This window comes from Silene latifolia, chromosome X (assembly GCF_048544455.1).
Source record: "Silene latifolia isolate original U9 population chromosome X, ASM4854445v1, whole genome shotgun sequence".
NCBI classification, from domain to species: Eukaryota; Viridiplantae; Streptophyta; class Magnoliopsida; order Caryophyllales; family Caryophyllaceae; genus Silene; species Silene latifolia.
In genome coordinates this window covers 345,200,827-345,222,093 of record NC_133537.1, presented here as the reverse complement: position 1 = coordinate 345,222,093, position 21,267 = coordinate 345,200,827, and the positions used below count along the sequence as shown (strand labels likewise).

General features: G+C 39.4%; 3 protein-coding genes across 6 annotated transcripts; 2 read left to right on the top strand and 1 right to left on the bottom strand.

The window, feature by feature from the left end:
• The first annotated feature begins 12,330 nt into the window (after positions 1–12,330).
• Positions 12,331–16,075, top strand: LOC141619794 (TATA-box-binding protein-like). 3 transcript variants are annotated; one of them, XM_074436816.1, is made up of 10 exons: positions 12,337–12,473; positions 13,035–13,150; positions 13,489–13,576; positions 13,669–13,740; positions 13,936–13,986; positions 14,077–14,121; positions 14,275–14,367; positions 15,121–15,222; positions 15,337–15,410; positions 15,832–16,075. In XM_074436816.1, coding segments are annotated over exons 2-10 (603 nt in total). In that variant the 5' UTR covers positions 12,337–12,473; positions 13,035–13,073; the 3' UTR covers positions 15,833–16,075. The 3 variants fall into 3 exon arrangements, with proteins under 3 accessions (XP_074292916.1, XP_074292917.1, XP_074292915.1); XM_074436815.1 differs by lacking the exon at positions 15,832–16,075 and having other exon boundaries at positions 12,331–12,406; positions 15,337–15,417; XM_074436814.1 differs by lacking the exon at positions 15,832–16,075 and having other exon boundaries at positions 15,337–15,417.
• LOC141619793 (CCG-binding protein 1) lies at positions 15,990–16,941 on the bottom strand. The gene is made up of 2 exons (XM_074436813.1): positions 16,695–16,941; positions 15,990–16,612 (listed from the first exon to the last, which is right to left on the bottom strand). The coding sequence occupies exons 1-2, from the start codon at positions 16,939–16,941 to the stop codon at positions 16,239–16,241; spliced, it is 621 nt and encodes a 206-aa protein (XP_074292914.1). The 3' UTR covers positions 15,990–16,238.
• Positions 16,942–17,127: 186 nt separating this feature from the next.
• Positions 17,128–21,175, top strand: LOC141619790 (putative membrane protein At3g27390). 2 transcript variants are annotated; one of them, XM_074436811.1, is made up of 11 exons: positions 17,128–17,407; positions 17,838–17,960; positions 18,041–18,149; positions 18,331–18,532; positions 18,873–19,003; positions 19,241–19,529; positions 19,688–19,794; positions 19,947–20,085; positions 20,170–20,365; positions 20,469–20,712; positions 20,818–21,175. In XM_074436811.1, the coding sequence occupies exons 2-11, from the start codon at positions 17,867–17,869 to the stop codon at positions 20,942–20,944; spliced, it is 1,638 nt and encodes a 545-aa protein (XP_074292912.1). In that variant the 5' UTR covers positions 17,128–17,407; positions 17,838–17,866; the 3' UTR covers positions 20,945–21,175. The 2 variants fall into 2 exon arrangements, with proteins under 2 accessions (XP_074292912.1, XP_074292911.1); XM_074436810.1 differs by having other exon boundaries at positions 17,380–17,960.
• Positions 21,176–21,267: the final 92 nt, after the last annotated feature.

The following is a 21,267-nucleotide window of genomic DNA, read 5'->3' as shown; positions in this document are numbered from 1 at the left end:
TAGGAGGAGGTATTAGAAGAGACAACCCGGTTATTGAAGAAATTGATCCCGGTTTTCAACAAGACCAAAGAAAAGATAACAACATCCCTTTTGAAGAACCCATACCCATTCAAATCATCATGGATGAACAACCACATAATGATGGAGAGAGGCCACCGAGGCCTAGAACCATTAAGGAACTTACCGCCCCGGATCTCACACAAGTGCCCTTGTGTATCTCCTTTCCGGCCTTGGCGGAAAATGCCACCTTTGAGTTGAAGTCCGGGCTAATTCACCAATTGCCCCAATTTCATGGGCTTAGCACGGAAGATCCCAACAAGCATCTCAACAAATTTCATGTTGTTTGCTCAAGCATGAAGCCTAATGGGGTTACCGATGAGCAACTTCAACTAAGGGCCTTCCCTTTCTCACTCAAGGACGCGGCAAATGATTGGCTTTATTATCTCCCTACCGGGAGCATCACCACTTGGAATCAAATGAAGAGGGCTTTCTTAGAAAAGTATTTTCCCGCTAGTCTCTCATCTCAATTGAAGAAAGAAATAAGTAATGTTGAGCAATTGGATGGAGAGAACTTGTATGAGTATTGGGAGAGGTTTAAACAACTTCTTGCTAGTTGCCCATACCATGGGTATACCGACCACGACCTTCTCTTGAACTTTTGTGGTGGTTTACTTGAGGATGATGCTAGGATGATTAAAGCCGCCACCCAAGGTGGAATTGAATACATGTCGGTCCAAGAAGCAAATGAGTTGATTGAAAGGTTGGTAGGAAGCTCTAGGAATTTTGGGAGGAGAATTAAGAAGACAAGTGGAACATTCTCTTCAAGGCAAGGTTCAAACCATATGGAGGAGAAAGTTGACTTTCTCACTAATTTGGTGAAGGAACTTACAAAAGGTGGTGGGAGTACTTCTCATGTGAAATTTTGTGGTCTTTGTAATGACCCAACTCATCCCACCGATGGGTGTCCATCTTTGCAAACGGAGGAAGCAATTGAAGCGGTGAAAGCTATTGGTTTTAGGAAGTTTGACCCCTATTCTAACACTTACAATGAAGGTTGGAAATCTCATCCAAATATGGGGTGGGGTGGAAACCAAAATCAAAACCAAAATCAAAATAAAAAAGGGGCTTCAAACTCTTCATTTCAAAAGCCAAATCAAAGCCAAAACCAATCTCAAAATTCCTTGGAAGAAATGATGAAAACACTTACCATGAATCAAATGGCAATGCAACAAAATACCAAGGAATTTCAAACCGCCGTGCTTCAACAAAACCGACTCACCGACTCTAGGTTTGTTAACCTTGAGACCCAAGTTGGTCAAATCCTCACTACACTCAATTCCCAACCCAACCAAGGAGGGAGTCTCCCTTCTCACACCATCCCTCCACCGAACAAGGAACAAGCAAAAGCGGTCTCTTTGAGGAATGGTAGAGAGTTGGAAGAGGCACCCAAAGCTCCTAAGAAGACAAGACCACTTCCTATTGTTCATGAAGTGGAAGATGTGGTTGAAGATGAAATTGAAGTGGTAGTGGAACAAGGGGAAGCATCTTCACCCCAACAAGTAAGGGTACATGAACCTCTTCCGGAATATGAGCCACAAGCTCCATTTCCAAGTGCTTTGAATGATACAAGGATAGTTGACAAGAAGACTTCAAGCCTTTATGATATCTTTCGTAAAGTGGAGGTAAACATTCCTCTTCTTGATCTTCTTAGTAGTGTGCCCAAGCATGCAAAAGTTTTGAAAGAGTTGTGCACTACTAAGAGGACCAACAAGGCTAAGAGCATGAAAAAGGTAAGGGCTAGTGAACATGTGTCGGCAATGTTTCAAAAACGGTTGCCACAAAAGTGTAGTGACCCGGGCATGTTCACCATCCCTTGTAAAATTGGTGATTTGGATTGTCAACATGCTATGCTTGATTTAGGTGCATCCATTAATGTCTTGCCCAACTACCTTTATGAGTCACTTAAGTTAGGACCTTTGAAACCGACTCGTACGGTCATTTCTTTGGCCGATAGGTCCAATATCTATCCTAAAGGGGTTGTGGAGGATGTCTTGGTGAAGGTGGGGGGAATGCTTTTCCCCGCCGACTTCTATGTGATTGAAATGGAACCCGAGAAAGGCTCCACTCCCATTCTTTTGGGAAGGCCTTTCATGAGAACTTCAAACACCAAGATTGATGTATCTAGTGGCCGCCTCACAATGGAATTTGAGGGGGAAAAGATTGAGTATAGCATACATGAGGCCATGAAATACCCATCCGAGACTTCATCTTTGTGTTTTCTTGAATTTTTGAGCCAATTGTGCAAACCGTGTATGAATTGTGCAAAGTTGATCCATTAAATGTTGTTTTGACTAATGGATTGGTTGGAGAAGATATGGGGTATGCTTTGTCTTGTGATGTGCAGGAAACAATCAAGGACTTAGAGGAAAATCCCCCAATGGAAGAATGGGAAGAAAAGGAAGAAACCCGGACTACAACAGAGAACTCGCACCGTGCGAGTTCTGGGAATGGGAAACTCGCACCGTGCGAGTTATGCCCTGTCCAGGAGATTTTCTTCCTTTCTTCCAGTTTGTTAGAAGAACTTCCAAAGGAGAAACCTGTTCCCTCTATTGTCAAGCCTCCTACTGTTGAATTGAAGCCCTTACCAAGTCATTTGAAGTATGCATTTCTTGGAAATGAAGAAACCTTACCGGTGATTATTTCAAGCAAGCTTACTAAGGGGCAAGAAGAGGCTCTCATCCGGGTTCTTAAGCAACACAAGGAAGCAATTGGGTGGACAATGGCCGACATCAAAGGCATTAGTCCCACCTTATGCATGCACCGAATTCTCCTTGAAGATGAAGCAAAGCCCGTCCGACAACCTCAAAGACGTTTGAATCCTCCAATGATGGATGTGGTGAAGAAAGAGGTACTCAAACTTCTTCATGTAGGTATGATCTATCCTATATCCGATAGTCAATGGGTTAGTCCAACCCAATTTGTCCCAAAGAAATCCGGGCTAACGGTAGTCGAGAATGATGAAGGTGTTTTGACCCCCACTCGAGTTCAAAATGGGTGGAGGGTATGTATCGACTACCGTAGGCTCAATGCCGTGACCCGAAAAGATCATTTCCCGCTTCCCTTCATGGATCAAATGTTGGAGAGGTTAGCGGGAAAGGCCTTTTATTGCTTTTTGGATGGCTACTCGGGGTATTTTCAAATCCCAATCGCACCCGAGGACCAAACAAAAACAACCTTTACATGCCCCTTTGGAACGTTCGCCTATAGAAAGATGCCCTTTGGCCTTTGCAATGCCCCGGGGACGTTCCAAAGGTGTATGATGAGTATCTTTTCGGACCATGTTGAGGACTTTATTGAGGTATTCATGGATGATTTCACCGTCCATGGTCAATATTTTGAGGATTGTTTGAGTCATCTTACTTGGGTCTTAAAGAGGTGTATTGATACCAACCTCGTTCTCAACCATGAGAAATGTCATTTCATGGTTGATGAAGGAATAGTCTTGGGACATGTTGTTTCCTCTAGAGGAATTGAAGTTGATAAGGCAAAGGTCGATACCATTCGCACCTTGCCTTATCCTACTAATGTGCGTGAAGTGAGGTCGTTCCTAGGTCATGCCGGGTTCTACCGGCGTTTCATTAAGGATTTCTCAAAGATCGCCGCTCCTCTATGCAAGCTACTTCAAAAGGATTGTGAATTTGTCATGAGTGAAGAATGCAAGGGAGCTTTTGATATGCTCAAGGAGAAGCTTATTTCGGCACCTATAATTCAACCTCCCAATTGGAATGAACCGTTTGAAATTATGTCGGATGCAAGCAATTATGCCCTTGGCGCGGTACTTGGCCAAAGGGTGGGAAGAGCACCTCATGTTATTCAATATGCATCGACAATGATGAATGAGGCTCAAAGGAACTATACAACTACCGAGAAAGAATTTCTTGCGGTGGTGTTTGCCTTAGAGAAATTCCGATCTTATATCCTTGGAGCCAAGGTCATCATCTTCACGGATCATGCCGCTTTGAGGCATCTTGTCTCAAAGAAAGAATCCAAGCCCCGCTTGATGAGATGGGTACTACTCTTGAGTGAGTTTGGCGTTGAACTCAAGGACAAGAAAGGCTCCACCAACACGGTGGCGGATCATCTTAGTAGAATCATCCAAGAAGACTCCTTGGTACCACAAAGCTCAATAAAGGAGACCTTCCCGGATGAAGCCCTCCTTGCCTTGATATCCACCGAACCTTGGTATGCACATATCGTGAATTACTTGGTTTTGGGCAAATTTCCACCGGGTTTGACTCGACATCAAAAAGACAAAATCAAGAGTGATTCCAAGTACTATGTGTGGGATGATCCTTATTTGTGGAAATTTTGTGCCGATCAAGTGATAAGGAGGTGTGTGCCGGACACCGAAATCATGTCAATTCTCCGGTTTAGTCACGAGTATGCTTGTGGCGGACATTTTGGAGCCAAGAAAACGGCTAGAAAGGTGTTGGATAGCGGTTTCTTTTGGCCCACACTATTCCGAGATGCTCATGCCATAGTGAAGACTTGTGATAGATGCCAAAGAGTTGGTAATATTTCAAAAAGAGGAGAAATGCCCCAAACACCCATGATCTATTGTGAAATATTTGATGTGTGGGGTATTGACTTCATGGGACCATTTCCCGCTTCTTGTGGTAATGTTTATATACTTTTGGCGGTGGATTATGTCTCCAAGTGGGTGGAGGCTAAGGCCACCAAGACCGATGATGCAAAGGTGGTTGGAGAATTCATCAAAACCAACATCTTTTCTCGATTTGGTTTTCCAAAAGCTTTGATAAGCGACCGAGGCACTCACTTTTGCAACAAAGCCATTGGTGCTCTTCTCAAAAAGTATGGGGTACTTCATAAGGTCTCAACCGCCTATCACCCTCAAACCAATGGTCAAGCCGAGGTTTCTAATAGGGAGATTAAGGCCATCCTTGAGAAGACGGTGAATCCCGACCGCAAGGATTGGAGCTTGAGGTTAGATGATGCCTTGTGGGCCTATCGCACGGCTTACAAAACGCCAATCGGGATGTCACCTTACCGCTTACTTTTTGGGAAATCATGTCATCTACCCGTGGAGGTTGAGCATCGAGCTTATTGGGCGGTCAAGTCGTTCAATTTGCAATTGGATGAAGCGGGTCTTCATAGGAAACTTCAATTACAAGAGTTGGAAGAAATCCGGAATGATGCTTATGAGAATACTTCCATTTACAAGGCAAGAACAAGAGCATGGCATGACAATATGATTTCAAGAAGAGTGTTTCAAGTGGGAGAGAAAGTCTTACTTTTCCAAAATCGACTTAGACTTTTCTCCGGGAAATTGAGATCTAGGTGGATGGGACCATATGAAGTGGTTCGTGTCTTCCCACATGGAGCAATTGAAATCAAATGTTTGAAGACCGGGAAAGTTTTGAAAGTGAATGGGCAAAGGTTAAAGCATTATTATGAAGGAATTGAAGTGGGTGAAGTGGAAACACTCCATCTTGTTGATCCAATTTACTCAAATTAATGAAAGTGCAACTTTGTCGAGCCATCGACGTTAAATAAACGGCAAAAGTTTGTAAATATTTCTTTCCCTTGCATATTTAAATTCCGCATTGCATTGTTTATATTGCATTTATCATGTTGCATTGTTTATATTGCATTTCTCATGTTTAAATTTATTGCATCCTTTACTTTTTGCATAATAAATTAAATCATTTGCATTTTCATTAATGTTTTTGGCAAATTAGAATGGTTTAATGTGTGTTTTAGTGTTAGGATATCAACTCAAGGGCATATGTGAAGAAAAGAAGGAAGAATGATGGATAAAAGAATTGGCTAGAATGAAGAATTAAGCAACGAAAAATGCATTTCCAGCAGAGAAACCGCACGGTGCGAGTTTCCTGGGAGCATATCTCGCACCGTGCGAGTTTTGTAGAATACTCGATTTTTCAGCTCAATTCACACGACACCTTTACTTGTTCTTCCCCAATTCATTCAACATTCAACCTCTCTCATCACACTAACCCTAAACACCCAAAATCCACCATCAAAATCCTTCTCAAATCACCCAAATCAATCAATTTACCTTCAAGTTTCATCAACTTTCATCTCCCAACATCGATTTGGGCAAGGTAAATTGCAAAAATTCGAGGAATCACCATCATTTTCGAGCTAGGGTTTGGAAAAATTGAAGAAGTGGAAGATTTGGGTTTGCAAATTGGTTTTAAGGGACGATTTTGAGCAATTTGGGTTAGCATTCTTCACCAAACAACCCAAGCAAGGATCAAAGGGAGGTATAAACACCTTATTCTTCTCCTTGTCAATTCTAGCTACTAAAACTCGAATTTGTGCTCCATCAATTCGAATATTAGTTGTGTTTGATTCGTCCTTAAAACAATCCCTTTTAACTAGTGAGGTGTTCTTTTCTAGCAAATAGCTAATTAGCACAACAAATTTTGTAGTGCATATTAGGTGTTTGATCAATTGCCTCACCCAAAATTTTGTTCTAAACTTGTGTTTTTCTGAGATTCTACTTGTCTTATAATGGGAAAAGGAAAAGAAACTGCGGCTTCCTCCTCCAAAGGATCCAAGGGAGCCCCGGATTCTTATGCAAATGAGTATTCGGGTAAGGAGGGCCTCCGAGAGAAGGCCCTCACGAGTTGGAAAACGTTTGCCTCGGTGTCTACCGTGGCACAAACCAAATTTCTTGATGAGAACCTTCTTATCGAGTTGGGAATGCTTCCCATAACTCGTATGCTTTTAGAAAAGGTCGGACTTGAGGCCTATATTCATGTTGCCGCACCCACCCGAAGGGGTGTCACCTATGAGTTTTTGTCATCGTTGGAAAAAGTAAAATTGGGGAGGGACAAGGTCCCGGGAATCAAATTCCGGGCATGCCGCCTCACCCATACATTGTCATATGATGAGGTTCGTGAGGCCTTACATATCACCAAGGCCCCCGTGAAGGAAAAACTTGATAAAGCATTGATGAGTACTTTTTGGAACGAAATGACGGGTGACTTACGCCACGGGAACTCAAAGAACACCACCATACCCAACCCGGTCCTACGCCTCCTTAGCCGTCACATCAACACAAATTTCTTGGTCATGACCGAACCTACCAAAATGCAATACCAACAAATACAAGTTCTTTGGTCAATGACCCCGGAAGGGAGGGGAGTGCCGGATTGGGTGGAATTGTTTGTGAGTGGGTGCCTCGAGTTGCAAAAGAACCCCAAGGGTACCATTTATATTGGTGGTATGATCGACTTAATCGTGCAAAAGACGGGTGTGTCCTTTCCACCCAATGCTTACCCTCTTGATGGGAGTGGTCTCATAGACTATCATTACTTGAAGCACTCAAAAGTGATTGAGGTGCTTGACAAGACCGCTCCCTTGGTCATTTGGTGCATGGGTGGACTAAATTCCAAGCACTACATGTATCTACCCCGTCCCTCCAACTCACCACCTTTGGGTTGGGGGAGTGCGAAAGATTTCTTCATGCCCCCCGATGATGATTTTGTGTACCTTTGGGTTGATAGAGCCCAAGTAGTTGAACCGGAAGAGGACGAGGGAGGAGAGCAACCACAAGTGGGGGGGGCTCTAACTTTTGGTGACATGCCTCATCGTGATGCACCATTTGATGAACCCATGCCTAATGCCCCCTATGATGAGCCACACTTCACTCCTCCCCATATGCAACAACAACAACAACAACCCCAATATCCTTTTCCGGGCCATCAATTCGACTACCCGGCTTTTCAATCATGGCAAAACAACATTACCAACCGAGTTTCAAGCATTGAATCTACCCTCTCCCAAATACAACTCACGGAGAATGCGCGGTGGGGAATCACCGAAAACCGCTACCACCATTATCAAGAAGATTTGGATGAGTTGCGTTATACTTCAAATGCAACTTTTGATATGGTGGCCGCAATGAATGCTCAATTCATGCAACAATTCCCCACCCAATACCAAGGGTACAGTGCGACTCGGGTTGCGGAAACAAATGCCGAGAGGGAAAGGATGAGAAGTAGAAGAGGAGGACCTCCCAACTTTGGAGGTGCCTCAAGCTCACACTCTTGAGTGAGTTTAGGTGTAGTGTTTACCTCACACTTTGGGGACAAAGTGAAGATTTAAGTGTGGGGTGGACATGAGTTGATATCATGTAAATTTTGTAATATATTTCAATTCCATGCATTGTATTTCAATTCAAAAAAAAAAAAAAAAAAAAAAAAAAAAAAAAAAAACGAAAAAGAAAAAAAAAAAAAAAGAAAAAAAACCCGGCTAGGATGAAAACCCGAAAGGGCATCCTAGGCAAAAATGGGAAAGTGGCCGAGGCCGGAGTGAAAACCCGAAAGGGCGCTCCGGGCAAAATGAAGAAAAGAGTGCGAGCCACGAGAGTAGAAGTGAGGAAAATGCTAAACCGAAAACCCGCAAGGGCGGGCGGTTTAGGCAAAATGAGAGATTTAGGCAAAATGAAAAATGATTGAAACTCTCAAGTCTTATCACATATTTTTACTACTTCCTACATGGCGTTGGTGACATAAGTGGAGGTGTCAAAGAAGGTTGGAAGGGTAGGTTAGAAGTGTGCCAAGGCTAGGAGGGGGATGTGGAAGCTTACTTTGTTACTAGTGCTTGGCATACTTGAAGCATGGGATTGTGGTGACTTGTATTATCTTTGTTGGAAAGTTGTGTTTTGATTGATGAGTTGTTGAGAATTGTTGAAGAATGGAGGTGTTTGAGGTTGCCAAATTGATTGGAAGGAGAAGCTTTATTGACCATGGTAGCCTTGTATTACCAAGTGGAGTAATAAGGGGGAGTAATAAGGAGGAGGTGTTGAGTTTTGGGAATGATATATTGGTGAAATTGGTGGAATTAGGATCATCTTAGATGAGGGAAGTCATAAGGAGGGCGCGTGAGTGAAGAGAGTTCTTGTTGGTGGTTTTTGGGTCACTTACTCACTTGTGGAAGCTATGAAGAAGAGTGACCATATGCTTAGTAGAGGGATGATATAAGAAGGGAGAAGTGAGATGAAGAGTGGTAAATGAGGAATGCCCATACTACTTGGCCTAGGTGGTGAGTAGTCTTATTCTAGTTTGCTCGGGACGAGCAAAGGGCTAAGTGTGGGGTGTTTGATGAGCTCCCATTTCTACTACATATTGGCACTAATTTGAGCTCATTTGGTAACATTTAGGGGTGGTTTGTGACGATTTTTACATTGTTTGACCAATTCCGAGTGCTTTGCCATTTAGCACGGTTCAAAGTGGAGATCAAGAAGCCAATAGATAGAAGAGGAATGACCAAGGAAGATCAAGAACAAGCTAGAAGAGGAATGACTAAGGAGGCCTTCCAAGAGAGCAAAGGAATCAAGAAAGAAAGGCGGACTACAGGAGCAATCTCGCACCGTGCGAGTTTCCCAAGCCCAGAACTCGCACGGTGCGAGTTTTCTGGGTTTGATGGTTTTGTTAGCGTTTTTTATTACGGGCCTTCTCTCTTATTAAGCCCACTAATTGCTAGGTTACGGAGGACTATAAATACAATGTTTTCAGTTAGGTTAATCATCTTGTCACTTTTATTAATCAAGTTTGTAATTTGGGAATTTCATCTTTAATTTGGGTATTAGATTTAATTATGGAGAACTAATCTCCAATCTTAATCCGGCTCAAGGCTTAAACTTTGGTTGTAAGATCCTTTAATCCTTCTTTAATTTTAATTATCATTGTTAATCCTTTTGTGTTTATTGATTGAATTTTGGAATCCTTGTTTATGTTGAGTAATTAAGTGTGATTTCCTTGTTGCTTAATTAATCAAGTTCCTTAATTTATTGTTGTTGAGATTATTAAGTGTGTTTTCCTTGTAATTTCATCTTTGCAACACCTTGTTATTAAGTTAATGAATGTGATTTCTTCTTGGCTTAATTAGCAAGTAAAGGATTAACTTGTAATTGGGCATTAATTGTGATTTCATTGTGTCTAATTACCCCTATTGAATCTCTTGTGCTCATATCTTCTTATTAATTTGTCCAATGTATGTGATTTCTACTTGGTAGAATTGATAAGTTGGGTTATTTGATTAAGTGTGATTTCCTTGTCATTTGGCCATTATTAAGGAGATTTAGAGGATTTATCTTCACAATAGGGTGATAATATTTAATTGGAGGATTAATTGAAGGATTTTGTCAACTAAAGTGCCTAGCTTTGAGTCGGGTTAAGTCTTCCCTAATATTGATTAATTTCCATCTTAAATTCTTGGTTGTTTGCTTGTTCTACACTCTTGTTTGAATTCCCTTGCTTTGGTTACAATTGAAAACTCAACTCAAAACCCCCCCCCTTTTATTTACTTGTTGTTATTGTTGTCACAATTGTTCTAGATACTCTTTTAATTTCACTTTGGCAAAACCCATCTTCTCTTGGGTTCGATCCCTAGCTTGCTATTATACTAGTTTATAATTAGTGCTAATTAGTGTGTTTAGTGGTATATAAATTGTTAATTTGGCCGTCTTTAAGTGCGACATTTTAGGCGTGTCAATTAATAAGGAGTTGTTTTTTACTTTCTTTTTATCTAACTTAGGACGCCGAATCACTCCAAATATGGGGGTAAATTTCACGATTAAACATAGTAATGGGCCTCAATTACTATTTTGCGACTATGATTTTCACTCCATTTGGAACTTATCTTTACTTTAGTTTTGCGCGAAAGTGGTGATTAGCTCCCATAACTTTTACCAATTGTGAGATTAAGCCCCATAACTTACAAATGTAGCAATTAGGCCCCATAACTTTGAGTAAAAGTGAAATTGAATCCATTTTTTTGATTTCTAACCAAAATTGCACCAAAAAAAATCAATTTCATCCATTTATACAATTTATCAGTACAATATTTTTTTTATATATTTATAAATTGTATGAAATTAATTATACATTTTGGGAAAAAAAATATTCAAATGAATTTCATAAAATTTATAATTTGTAGAGAAATTTCATACGTTTATATCAATTATATTAGAACTAGTAAAAGTATTTTATCTAAAAACTATGTTAATTAATAAATTATATAAATACTTTTAAAATATTAAAAATAATTTATGTACAATGAGTCTAAATATAAAATGATTTAATGATATATTTTTGTTAAAAATAAAAATAGGGTTGGATTTCACATTTGTCAAAGTTATGGGGCCTAATTGCTACATTTGTAACTTATGGGCTTGATCTCACAATTGGTAAAAGTTATGGGAGTTAATCTCTACTTCCGCGTTTATTTTTGTATATAAGATTATTCAATTGGAACATTTTATACATGATTTTTCTTATGAATACGGTCATAACCTCTTCGATGAAATGCTTATGCTAAATTGAAGATTTTTAGTATACAATAAAACATATAGAAAACACACACCGAATAGAAGTATTCCAGTTGTGTCTCCGACCCGTGGGCGCAACAATGAAAAATCAATCCGATTTTAAAGCAACGATCCTATGCCAACCGATACAAAGAGAATTTGCGAGTTGTAGTCCTATCCTACCCCTATTCTCTTTTTTTTATTAGTAATAACTAAAGACTGAATATTACACAGCCACCAGACATGAGGCACAAATAACATTATACCTCCCGTGGTACAATAGTATCGTACAACCAAGTTATAACTTATCGAGCTTATGTGTAATTGTTTTGAGCTTTCATAAAGTTAATTTCTTTTATGTTTAAGTGAGTGAGTTCAGAAAATTTATGGTATAGCTCGACTTCTTTAAAACAGAACTCGAAAACTTTATTATATAGCTCGGGTTCTAGAGCATACAACTGGGTACAACTGGTTGTAGGATCTATTAACTGGACATGAGGTGCTAGCACCTGCAATTGAACTTTTCAATTTCAGATGACGACTGAACAACTACGAATATAACGGTATCAAAATAATAATACTAATAGAACATAAGGGATACAATAATTGTATAATATACCCCGTGTGTGTTTTCTGTATATTTTATTGTAAATAAATAAATTAAGCGCTTCAGTATTATTCGTATCAACTTTTAATATTTTCTAATATCATTCAACGATTTAAACACCTGTAATATAAGCAACCGCAAACACTATCGCTGCAAATAAGAAAATTTAGATGCGGTATGACTGCACGCGTATTTCCAACTAGTTGTTGAAAAAGAAAACATAATAAAAAGATTTTGAGTATGTACCAAAAAATAAATAAAAAGATTTTGAGTAATATATCAAGAGGTTATTAAAAAATAAATAAAAAAACAGGAAATAAGAATAATACGATGACTATAAATACAATGGAGTGGATATAAATTGAGAAGTGATATTAAGCGTTATATATCTCTTTTCTAGGGCACTCCTTTTCCATCCTTTGCCAACAACATTATTCACGGTATAATCAGACACGCCCAATTTGATTGATTGATTTTGCCCAATTTATTTATACTTGTTTTCGTGAGGTATCTACGATTCTTATTTATTTATCTTTGATTTTTCGATGTATTTGATTTTCAATTTGGAAGGGAGTTTTGGGCATTACGAATTTCTGCAAACGCGAATTCTACAACCGAATCAAATGGCAATTACATACCCTGAGTTATTCGTATAATTATAATGTTATGACAATTACTATAGATCTGTATTTGATGAACCCGGTATGAGTGTAGATTCTCTGTCCTATTTCCGTGTATCCCGCTCGATATCTTTGTTGGTTACTGGGGACAACCGGACAATGTATGGTATGAATCAATGAGATTCAAATTAATATGGCTTTTTAATTAACTTGTACCACAAGTAGCAGTATACATTATTTTAAATGTTTGTTAGAGGAAAAGGTTGGAAGGAGAAGACGCATAACATTCATCGGAATGAGTTTTGGCTACTGAGTACTATACAACAAGTTGCTAAAACATCAGTTTTCACGTATCGGGTCATATATATATTACAAATAGACGTAGCCGTGTCACCACTTTGTATATTACCTTATGCATGCGTAATGGGCATGTCGTATGATTGTACAGGAAAGTGGGTGAGGATAGAAAGCGGTTAATATAGTTGAAATGGCAGAGCAAGGATTTGAAGGTAGCCAGCCAGTGGACCTATCAAAACATCCATCTGGTATCGTCCCTACTCTTCAGTAAGTCGCTATTGCTATATTTTATTAACCAAGCTCCATTCCCATGAGATACACCATCTTTATACTCCCATCAGTATTGATATCGATTGTGATACGTACTCATCGTGCCAAGTTATTAAGCTTTTGAAGGTTCCTGCTAGCATGTTTTGAGGCGGTATAGGCCACTTGTATATTGCAACAATCAAAATCAGACTGCATCACAAATTCTGAGATCAAGTCTCAAACTGACATTTAATGCAATTATTATATGATAGGCCTCCCTTCAAATATTTTGTAGTAGTATTTTCGTTTCCACGTCCAGTCTCTTAATCTCATTTGCTATTCCTTTCTCATTGTAGGAATATTGTTTCTACTGTGAACTTGGACTGCAAGTTGGAACTCAAAGCCATAGCACTACAAGCTCGCAATGCAGAATACAATCCAAAGGTATGCCATTGTGAGACTGCCCTCTAATTATTTCTGTAGTCATAATATGCAACTCCAGTATCAAGATACTTTTATCCCATTTATGCCTGCAGCGTTTTGCTGCTGTAATTATGCGAATAAGGGAGCCCAAGACCACCGCCTTAATATTTGCTTCTGGCAAAATGGTAAGCCTATATCTTATTCTCAATTTGTGATACGATTGAGTTGCGCCCTTCAACTCGAACTTCTTACTCACAGTATTTGGTGGTGAACTATGTACCTAACTACTCAACAGTTCTTTGGTTCACATTTAGTCCCTACATCGACTACATGCGTGTGTGGTGTATTCTTATCTTTCGGCAATTGCCTTTCCTACGCAGGTGTGTACCGGAGCAAAAAGTGAGAGCCAATCGAAACTAGCAGCTCGTAAGGTAAGGGTATTTGTCTATACTGTGCTTTTTTTGTTAGTTTATTATGGTTTTTCATTGCTAGCCAAGACCTTACATCCTTCTCCATCTTAGTATGCACGAATCATCCAAAAGCTGGGATTCCCTGCCAAATTCAAGGTATCTAAAATTACACTGTTTTATTCCTCCCTTGTTTCAGTGTACTTTATAGTTTTCACTTGTAAATTTTCACATTTCCTACCCTGTATGAAGAACAGCGTGTATTAGTATGATGCGCAAATCTTACAAACTTCCCCATTGTTTTATTTGTAGGATTTTAAGATCCAGAATATTGTCGGATCTTGTGATGTTAAGTTTCCCATCAGACTTGAGGGGCTTGCCTGCTCCCACAGCAAGTTTTCTAGTGTAAGTGCCAATCATCTTTCTTTGACACTGCCTCCCCCGTATAACTTTCTTTGGGTCTATCTCAGTCTCTCTGTGTGTGTATGTTCACCTGACTTGCTACAACCTAAGCTATTTATTCGATTACCTTATGTGGGTGACAAGGAGCTGGTAGAAGTTAACAGAGTATTAACAATTTATTGTTTCTGCCTGATTGATTCTTGCAGTAGAATTTTGAATTTATAATGCCAATGACAAAGCATTTGTCTCTGAGCTTGGACAATCGTCCTATTCTTTGTTGGGAACTTTTATGTTCTGGCGTGAGGGGTTGCGAACTAGTGACGGGTCTTAAGTAGAGACAGTTACAAGCACATAGACTGGTGTTTGGATGGCAGGGATTTAGGACGTAGCTACATGACAACCACAACCACTGTGCAGCTAAGACCTGAAGTTTTGCGCCTATTGCGAGGTTTTCAATTTCACAGTTAGCATGAGGAACGAGGAAATTGAATTTCAATTGTTTATCTTTTTACAGACAGTATTGCCTTAGCTTATATAGATTTACGAAGTATACAAATATACATATGGGGTTAAAGTGTTTTGTTTTCTGATCCACGTGATTTATTGGGATTTGATGGAAGACTGGAATTCTTTCGTGTTTGATGTTATGCATTGGAGTACTACTGTACTAAGTAATTGAGTCTATTTTAGGCATTGCTAAAATATGACTTTGTTGGCTGCTTTTTTACAGTATTACTTTTGGTTCATGATATACAGTATGAGCCGGAACTGTTTCCTGGACTGATCTATAGAATGAAGCAACCAAAGATTGTGTTGCTTATATTTGTGTCAGGGAAAATTGTTTTAACTGGAGCTAAGGTGAGATCGTCTCCTTACATATAGAGTATATTTATATAGTGAAAGGAAAGTAGTAGGTGTGGGAAGAGTACTGACAGCAGACGGATTGTTTGTTATTGGTAATGCCTTGCGCAGGTGAGGGACGAGACCTACCTTGCCTTTGAGAATATATATCCTGTGCTGAGTGAGTTCCGGAAAAACCAGCAATGGTACTGACAACTGCATCCTTCCAAGTGTTAAATGTTTTTTCATTTTATGGAATGGTTACTTGTATTAGTCCGGCAGAATCACTAATGCAATGCAGAGGTAGTCCGACTGAATACATGTATAATGTATTGAAGGGGTGAAGTAAAGGGATGCAAATTTAATCGTTACTATTATTTGCCATCTGTAACATGCAATTGAGAAAGAGGTAAAAAGAACATTTTGTTCTTTCACTTGTCATCTCAGCTCTTTGATACTCCATGGACCAATTTTTGAGTTTAATTATCATCCTTGTACTGTTTTACATACCCAGACCACAAGGTCCGTCCCTTGACTGTTGAGGATAATGATAATGCTGTTTGTGCTGTTGAATTGAATTGGGAGTGTGATGTGTTGATTAATGTTAATCCATTCTGTTGGTTGCAGATTTAAGCAGGAAAGGTTGCAAGCACAAAGCTCTATAGGAGTTGCAAATGAAGTGGTAGATGAAACAAGATGGCGGCCGCTCCCTGTGGATAGAAAAGATATTTTAACATAGGCATATAGAGTGAAATGTGATTTTGGAGGACGTCAAACACGAATTTTGGTAAAACAGTAGGGAGGAATTACAATTTTATAAAACTAGTTATACATAAATTGAGTTGAATGAATGTGTTAACACTGCTTGATGGATCTATCAGGTTGGTCTGTTTTTTGAATGGAAGCTCAGTTACTAGTGTGGAAAGCAGAGTAATTTATTCAAAATAGGAAAACCGCATCACAAAACCGTGTCCTGGGACTAACATGTGTATATAATATATATGTACAGACTAGAGAGATAGGGAAGCTTATTGTTAATTGGGAGCGGGGGAGTACCAAGCAGGTAGGGTTCCCCTGAGCCTAAGTAACCTTGTATAAGCAGAGTCGGGCATTTTAGAATTCTCCTCTTCCTCGAGTTCTTGAGTTGTCTTTGGGAGTCCATCCGGGATATGGCCCTTGGGTTGGGGTTCCTGTTTGTGGTTCTGTTGAGAATGAGATGATGCAGACTTGTTTGCTTTGTGAATGGCGGAGACTCCATGAAGGCAGCCTATGAGGGACTTGACACCCCCAGCTTCAATGATGAGCTTTTCGAGTTGGTCCTTAGTATACTCCTTCTGGAGGTCCTTTAGCTCGAAATAGGCTTGCCAGCAGCTGTATGAAGGTTCGCCTTCAAGGAGGGTGCAGTAATCTGCAAGGGCCCATGATTAATTAACATTTAACATTAACATTAATTTAATTTAATTGATGATAAAGAGAAGATAGGAGTATACCGGCAAGCTGGTTCTGGGACTTGTCGATGAGAGGAGGATCCCGGAGACCTCTTTCAAACTTGGTTCTGCTAAAAGGCTCAAGCTTGGGTATCTTGTAGTCGTGGTTTTTAGAACAACAAGTAATGGAGTAGGTCTTGAGTGTATTAGCATCAGTAACAGTAGGATGATGATGATGATGATGATGATGATGATGATGGGGATCTAAGAAAAGAGGTGATTTGGGTATTCCGAGCGTCCCAACTATCATGTTTCTATATATTAATTGACTGATTGATTGATTAGGGAAGGAAGGAAGGAAGGAGGTTTTGTGTGTGTGTGTGTTGTTGCCTGTTGGGGTTGGGATAATGATTAATGATGGAGTTTGATGAATAAATAAACAAAAAAAAGATAAATATAAAGAGCTTTTATTATGGATAAGGACTAAGGTTAAGATATTTTCAAGAACGTAAACAAACTGTGGGACTGGCCGACTCCTGGTTTCGGATTAATGGCCTAATTAGTAATTAATTACACAGCAGCTCCTTGTCTACTGATTACACACACACCTTTCCTTCCTAAATCTCCTAATCACCATAACAACTAACAACCTCATCCTCCCTATTGCATGCATACAGATCAATATCATCCTCGTTTATTTCTCTCCACTTTTTCTAAATTCTTTCGTCCTAACTCCTACGCATATTAGTTTACGATTGCAGTCACGATAGCAACAGGTCTGGATAATCTGAATATTTTCTCTTTATTATGTACCCTCTTTTATTACATCATCTTAATTTCTTAAAATATCCTAGTAAATTTAGATATATAATCTGAATAGTCAATGAATATGTTAACCTAAAATGACATGTTACTGAATACTGACTGTACTCAACCAGTTAACCTCAAAACTCTTGCTGACACGAGTTTTTGTCATCTATCTATAAACTACAATATATAGTCCATACTGATAACCGAACGTATAATGCAAACCCCTCCTACATCTTAAAATAAACCAGAACTAATCTGCTGTCAATGATACAGAGTAGTGGGGGTAGTATATTACATAAATGCATACCTGTCTATTACCAGGCCCTTTCAATTATACTTCCATTGACTAATAAAATATGAATTGAATTATCGAGAGTGCATTTCTGTGTATGCAAGTCTCCTGCTGCAGCAGCAATATCACAAAAATGGCACAAGCAATGGAAATCCTTAAGTACATTGCTTATGCCATCTTGTTCCTCCCAGTCTTTGCAATCCTTGTTCTGCTTGGACTTCTCAAGAGTAAGCTTCCTTTTTTTTCTCTCTGAGATCCCTGCTTTCTGCTGTGTATGTTTGTTAATCTATGAAACCCATCTTTGCAGTTGCATTCTTTGGCCCCTTTGTCTGTTTAATCATCGCTTTTGGGAACATTGCTATTCTTATTGGATTATGGCCTTGCCATTTTTTTTACAGCATTTACTGCACTATCAGGTCACCATCTTACACAACCAACTTTTTCTCTTACTTCATCAATCTTTACTATTTCAGCTGCCATCATCCAATTTTTAATAATAGTAGTTGACTTTTACTCCATTAATCTACTTACCATGATTGGCTAATTGGAGATAAGATTTCCATGATGCGATTTATTTAATGTTATGGACGTTTGCAGGACTGAAAAATTTGGGCCATGTATGAAATGTCTATTAGTTCTACTATCTCCCATTCCCATTTTGGCGTGGACAGTCGTTGGGGTGGTGGGAACTGTGGTAATGGCAGTTTATTATGCTGTCGCTTGGCCTGTTATGGAAACTTTCAAGGCAATAAGCAAGGAAGACTCGTCAACTTCAGTCAAGTTGCTTGGATGTATCACGGTACGTACTATTCTTAATCATTAGCTCAAACTCAAATGATTGATTTCTGTTTGGTTGCATCTGCTATTATTTTGCTCGTGATTCCCGTATGGTTGAAAACTGAGATGGATTAGTGCTTCATAATATGTCCTACTCACTTATAAAGAATATTGAATGATGACTTAATGTATTGTAGTTGCGCTTGTTTCCATTAAACCTATATCCAAAACACCGATATGAAACATCTGACTTGAATCCCTACCAAAGACTTGAGATAAGCTTGAGTTACAAGATGCCTCGTATTTGTCTTTCCCACACAAACTAACTGTACACTAATGTTAGTGAGAATACTTGATTTTAGGATGGCACCTTGAGCAGTATCTGGGGAGCATGCACCATCGTGCGAGATTTTGCAGATTTCTCCTTCCATTCATATTTTTCACTAATGGATGGATTACTCGAGTCCAAAGGAGAGGATCCCATGGAGCTTAAGTATGCTGCTTTCTACTCCTAGAATATCCTAGAATAGTTGTATTAGTTGCTTATCCACTGATAAAGTAGTAATAAAAACCGCTACTAGCCTGAAATTCAATCCTTATCCACTGATAAGGCAATCCTGCACTTCCACAATGAATTGCACAAGGCAGGCTAATGGGCACAGAATTTTTACCAAATTTCCTGTTCAATATAGCTAGAAGACTAGAAACTTGTTGTTGTGTGTGTGTGCAGGGTTCTGCAGATTCCAGGCTGCATAATGTGTGCTATTCTTGGAGTTGCGGTTGATGTGATATTCATTCCGCTGATAACTGTTTACAAGTCTCCAATATTACTAGTCAAAGGATGGCATCGACTGGGACAAGATCTTATAGGGAGGGAGGGGCCCTTTCTTGAAACTGTTTGTGTTCCCTTCGCAGGGCTACTAGTTTTGTTGTGGCCAATTGCTGTTCTTCTGGCTGTTATTGCTGGATTTATTTCCAGCATTGGATTTGGGTGCTACGGTGCTGTCATTGCGTACCAGGTATCCTGTTGACACGCTCTTAACTAAAGAGAGTGATTAAATAAGTGAATGATATGGACGAAAAGGAGGTTGTTTTTGGTAGTGTATATATATATGAACATTATTTCCTGTTTCTAGTCCTAATTGGTTTTCCTTTCTGGATTGCCTCTGATGCGTAGGAAGACTCTGCAAAGAAAGGATTGCTATATGTCATAGCATCAGTATCCATTTTCGACGAGTACACTAACGACCTCATATATTTAAGAGAAGGTTCTTGCTTTCCCAGGTATATTTTGCTTGAAAAGATGCTTCGTATAAATTGGTTTCACAAATTACAGGCACTATACATTAATTAAAGTTTAGGTGAATCATGTGTGGCTACATACTAAGTAAGTTCTTGCAAGCGAAAGTGTGATCATTTTATATTTGGGCAGCCAGACCTAAATATAGAGAGCGAGCAAGTAGCAGTTCATTGCTGCCAGTGAAAGGATTGCATGAACATTTCGGCACTGTTTACAATAAGGAGCCTCTTCTGAGGACAGCTTCAGAAAAGAAGAGAGCACTGAATGCCATGCTGGTATGTGGTGGATATGAAATTCAGTCCATGTGAAATATTTAGGTATCTAGTAGCATTAATTTGAGAGTCTGTTACAATGATCAGATATGGGACAGTTTCTTCAAAGGGTGCGAACAAGTTGGGAAGGAGCTGCTTAGGAAGGGTGCCATTACATCTGCAGACCTTAATGCTTGGCAACAGATGAAAGAAAATAGGATAATCGACATTGGAATTCCTGCTTATGTACTCCTCGACTGCTTCCTCCGCTCTATTAATAGTGCTTCTTATGGATTTGTTATGAGTAAGAGATTGATTGCCATCTTTCTAAATTCCATCTCTCTGTTATGATTGGGAAAACATTGCTCTCTATTGACCCCAAGCCCTCTCTGTATTTTTACTTTTAGGCAACAACGTTGAGATAACGAGCGTGAATAGGCCTGAAGGCAGAGTGTTTGATTGGTTATTTGAGCCCATGAGCATTATGAAAGAACAACTGAGAAGCCTTAATTTGGTCGAGTCTGAAGAGTTATACCTCCACAAACTATGTCTGTATAGTGGCGATATAACGAGAATGGCTACTTGGCAAAATGGCGGCATTCCTCCTGATCAAGTGATCAGGAGGGCTCAGTTGGAGGGTATTAGTAGAAGGTAATGACCAACTTGGTCCTATCAACTACAAAAGCTTACTTAAAAGATGTATTCTCATTTCGGACATTACACAGGCTAACTTGTCATTTTCCAAAACATTGTCAGGCTGCAAGGCTTTTGTTTGACTGTCTCAAGACTACCCACTTCGAGGAGAAGATTCATCCAAATTGTAAGGGAAATTGGAAGCGAATCAAATCAAGCATCATACTCTTTTGAAGCAGAAGCTCTGTGAGATGTACTTCTGAATCAAAAAAATTACTTAAATCAGGAATCGGGATACATGGAATGGTTGGTGTCGAGAATTTGGTTGTTTGTACATCCCTTTTTTGAAATTTATACCTACAGAAACTTGTCAAAGCAAGCTGAAAGTGAACATCATAAGAAACTACACAATGCTTTTAGAGCTGACGACTTTACTTTGTCAAACATTAACGTTTACAAGTGAATTATTTTAAAGTTTGAAGATGTGTTAAAGCTTCTTAGAATAGTGAGTTGTTTTTACTGAGCAACAAGCATACAAAGCTCTGAATTACTTGAGTCTTTACTGTTTCTGAT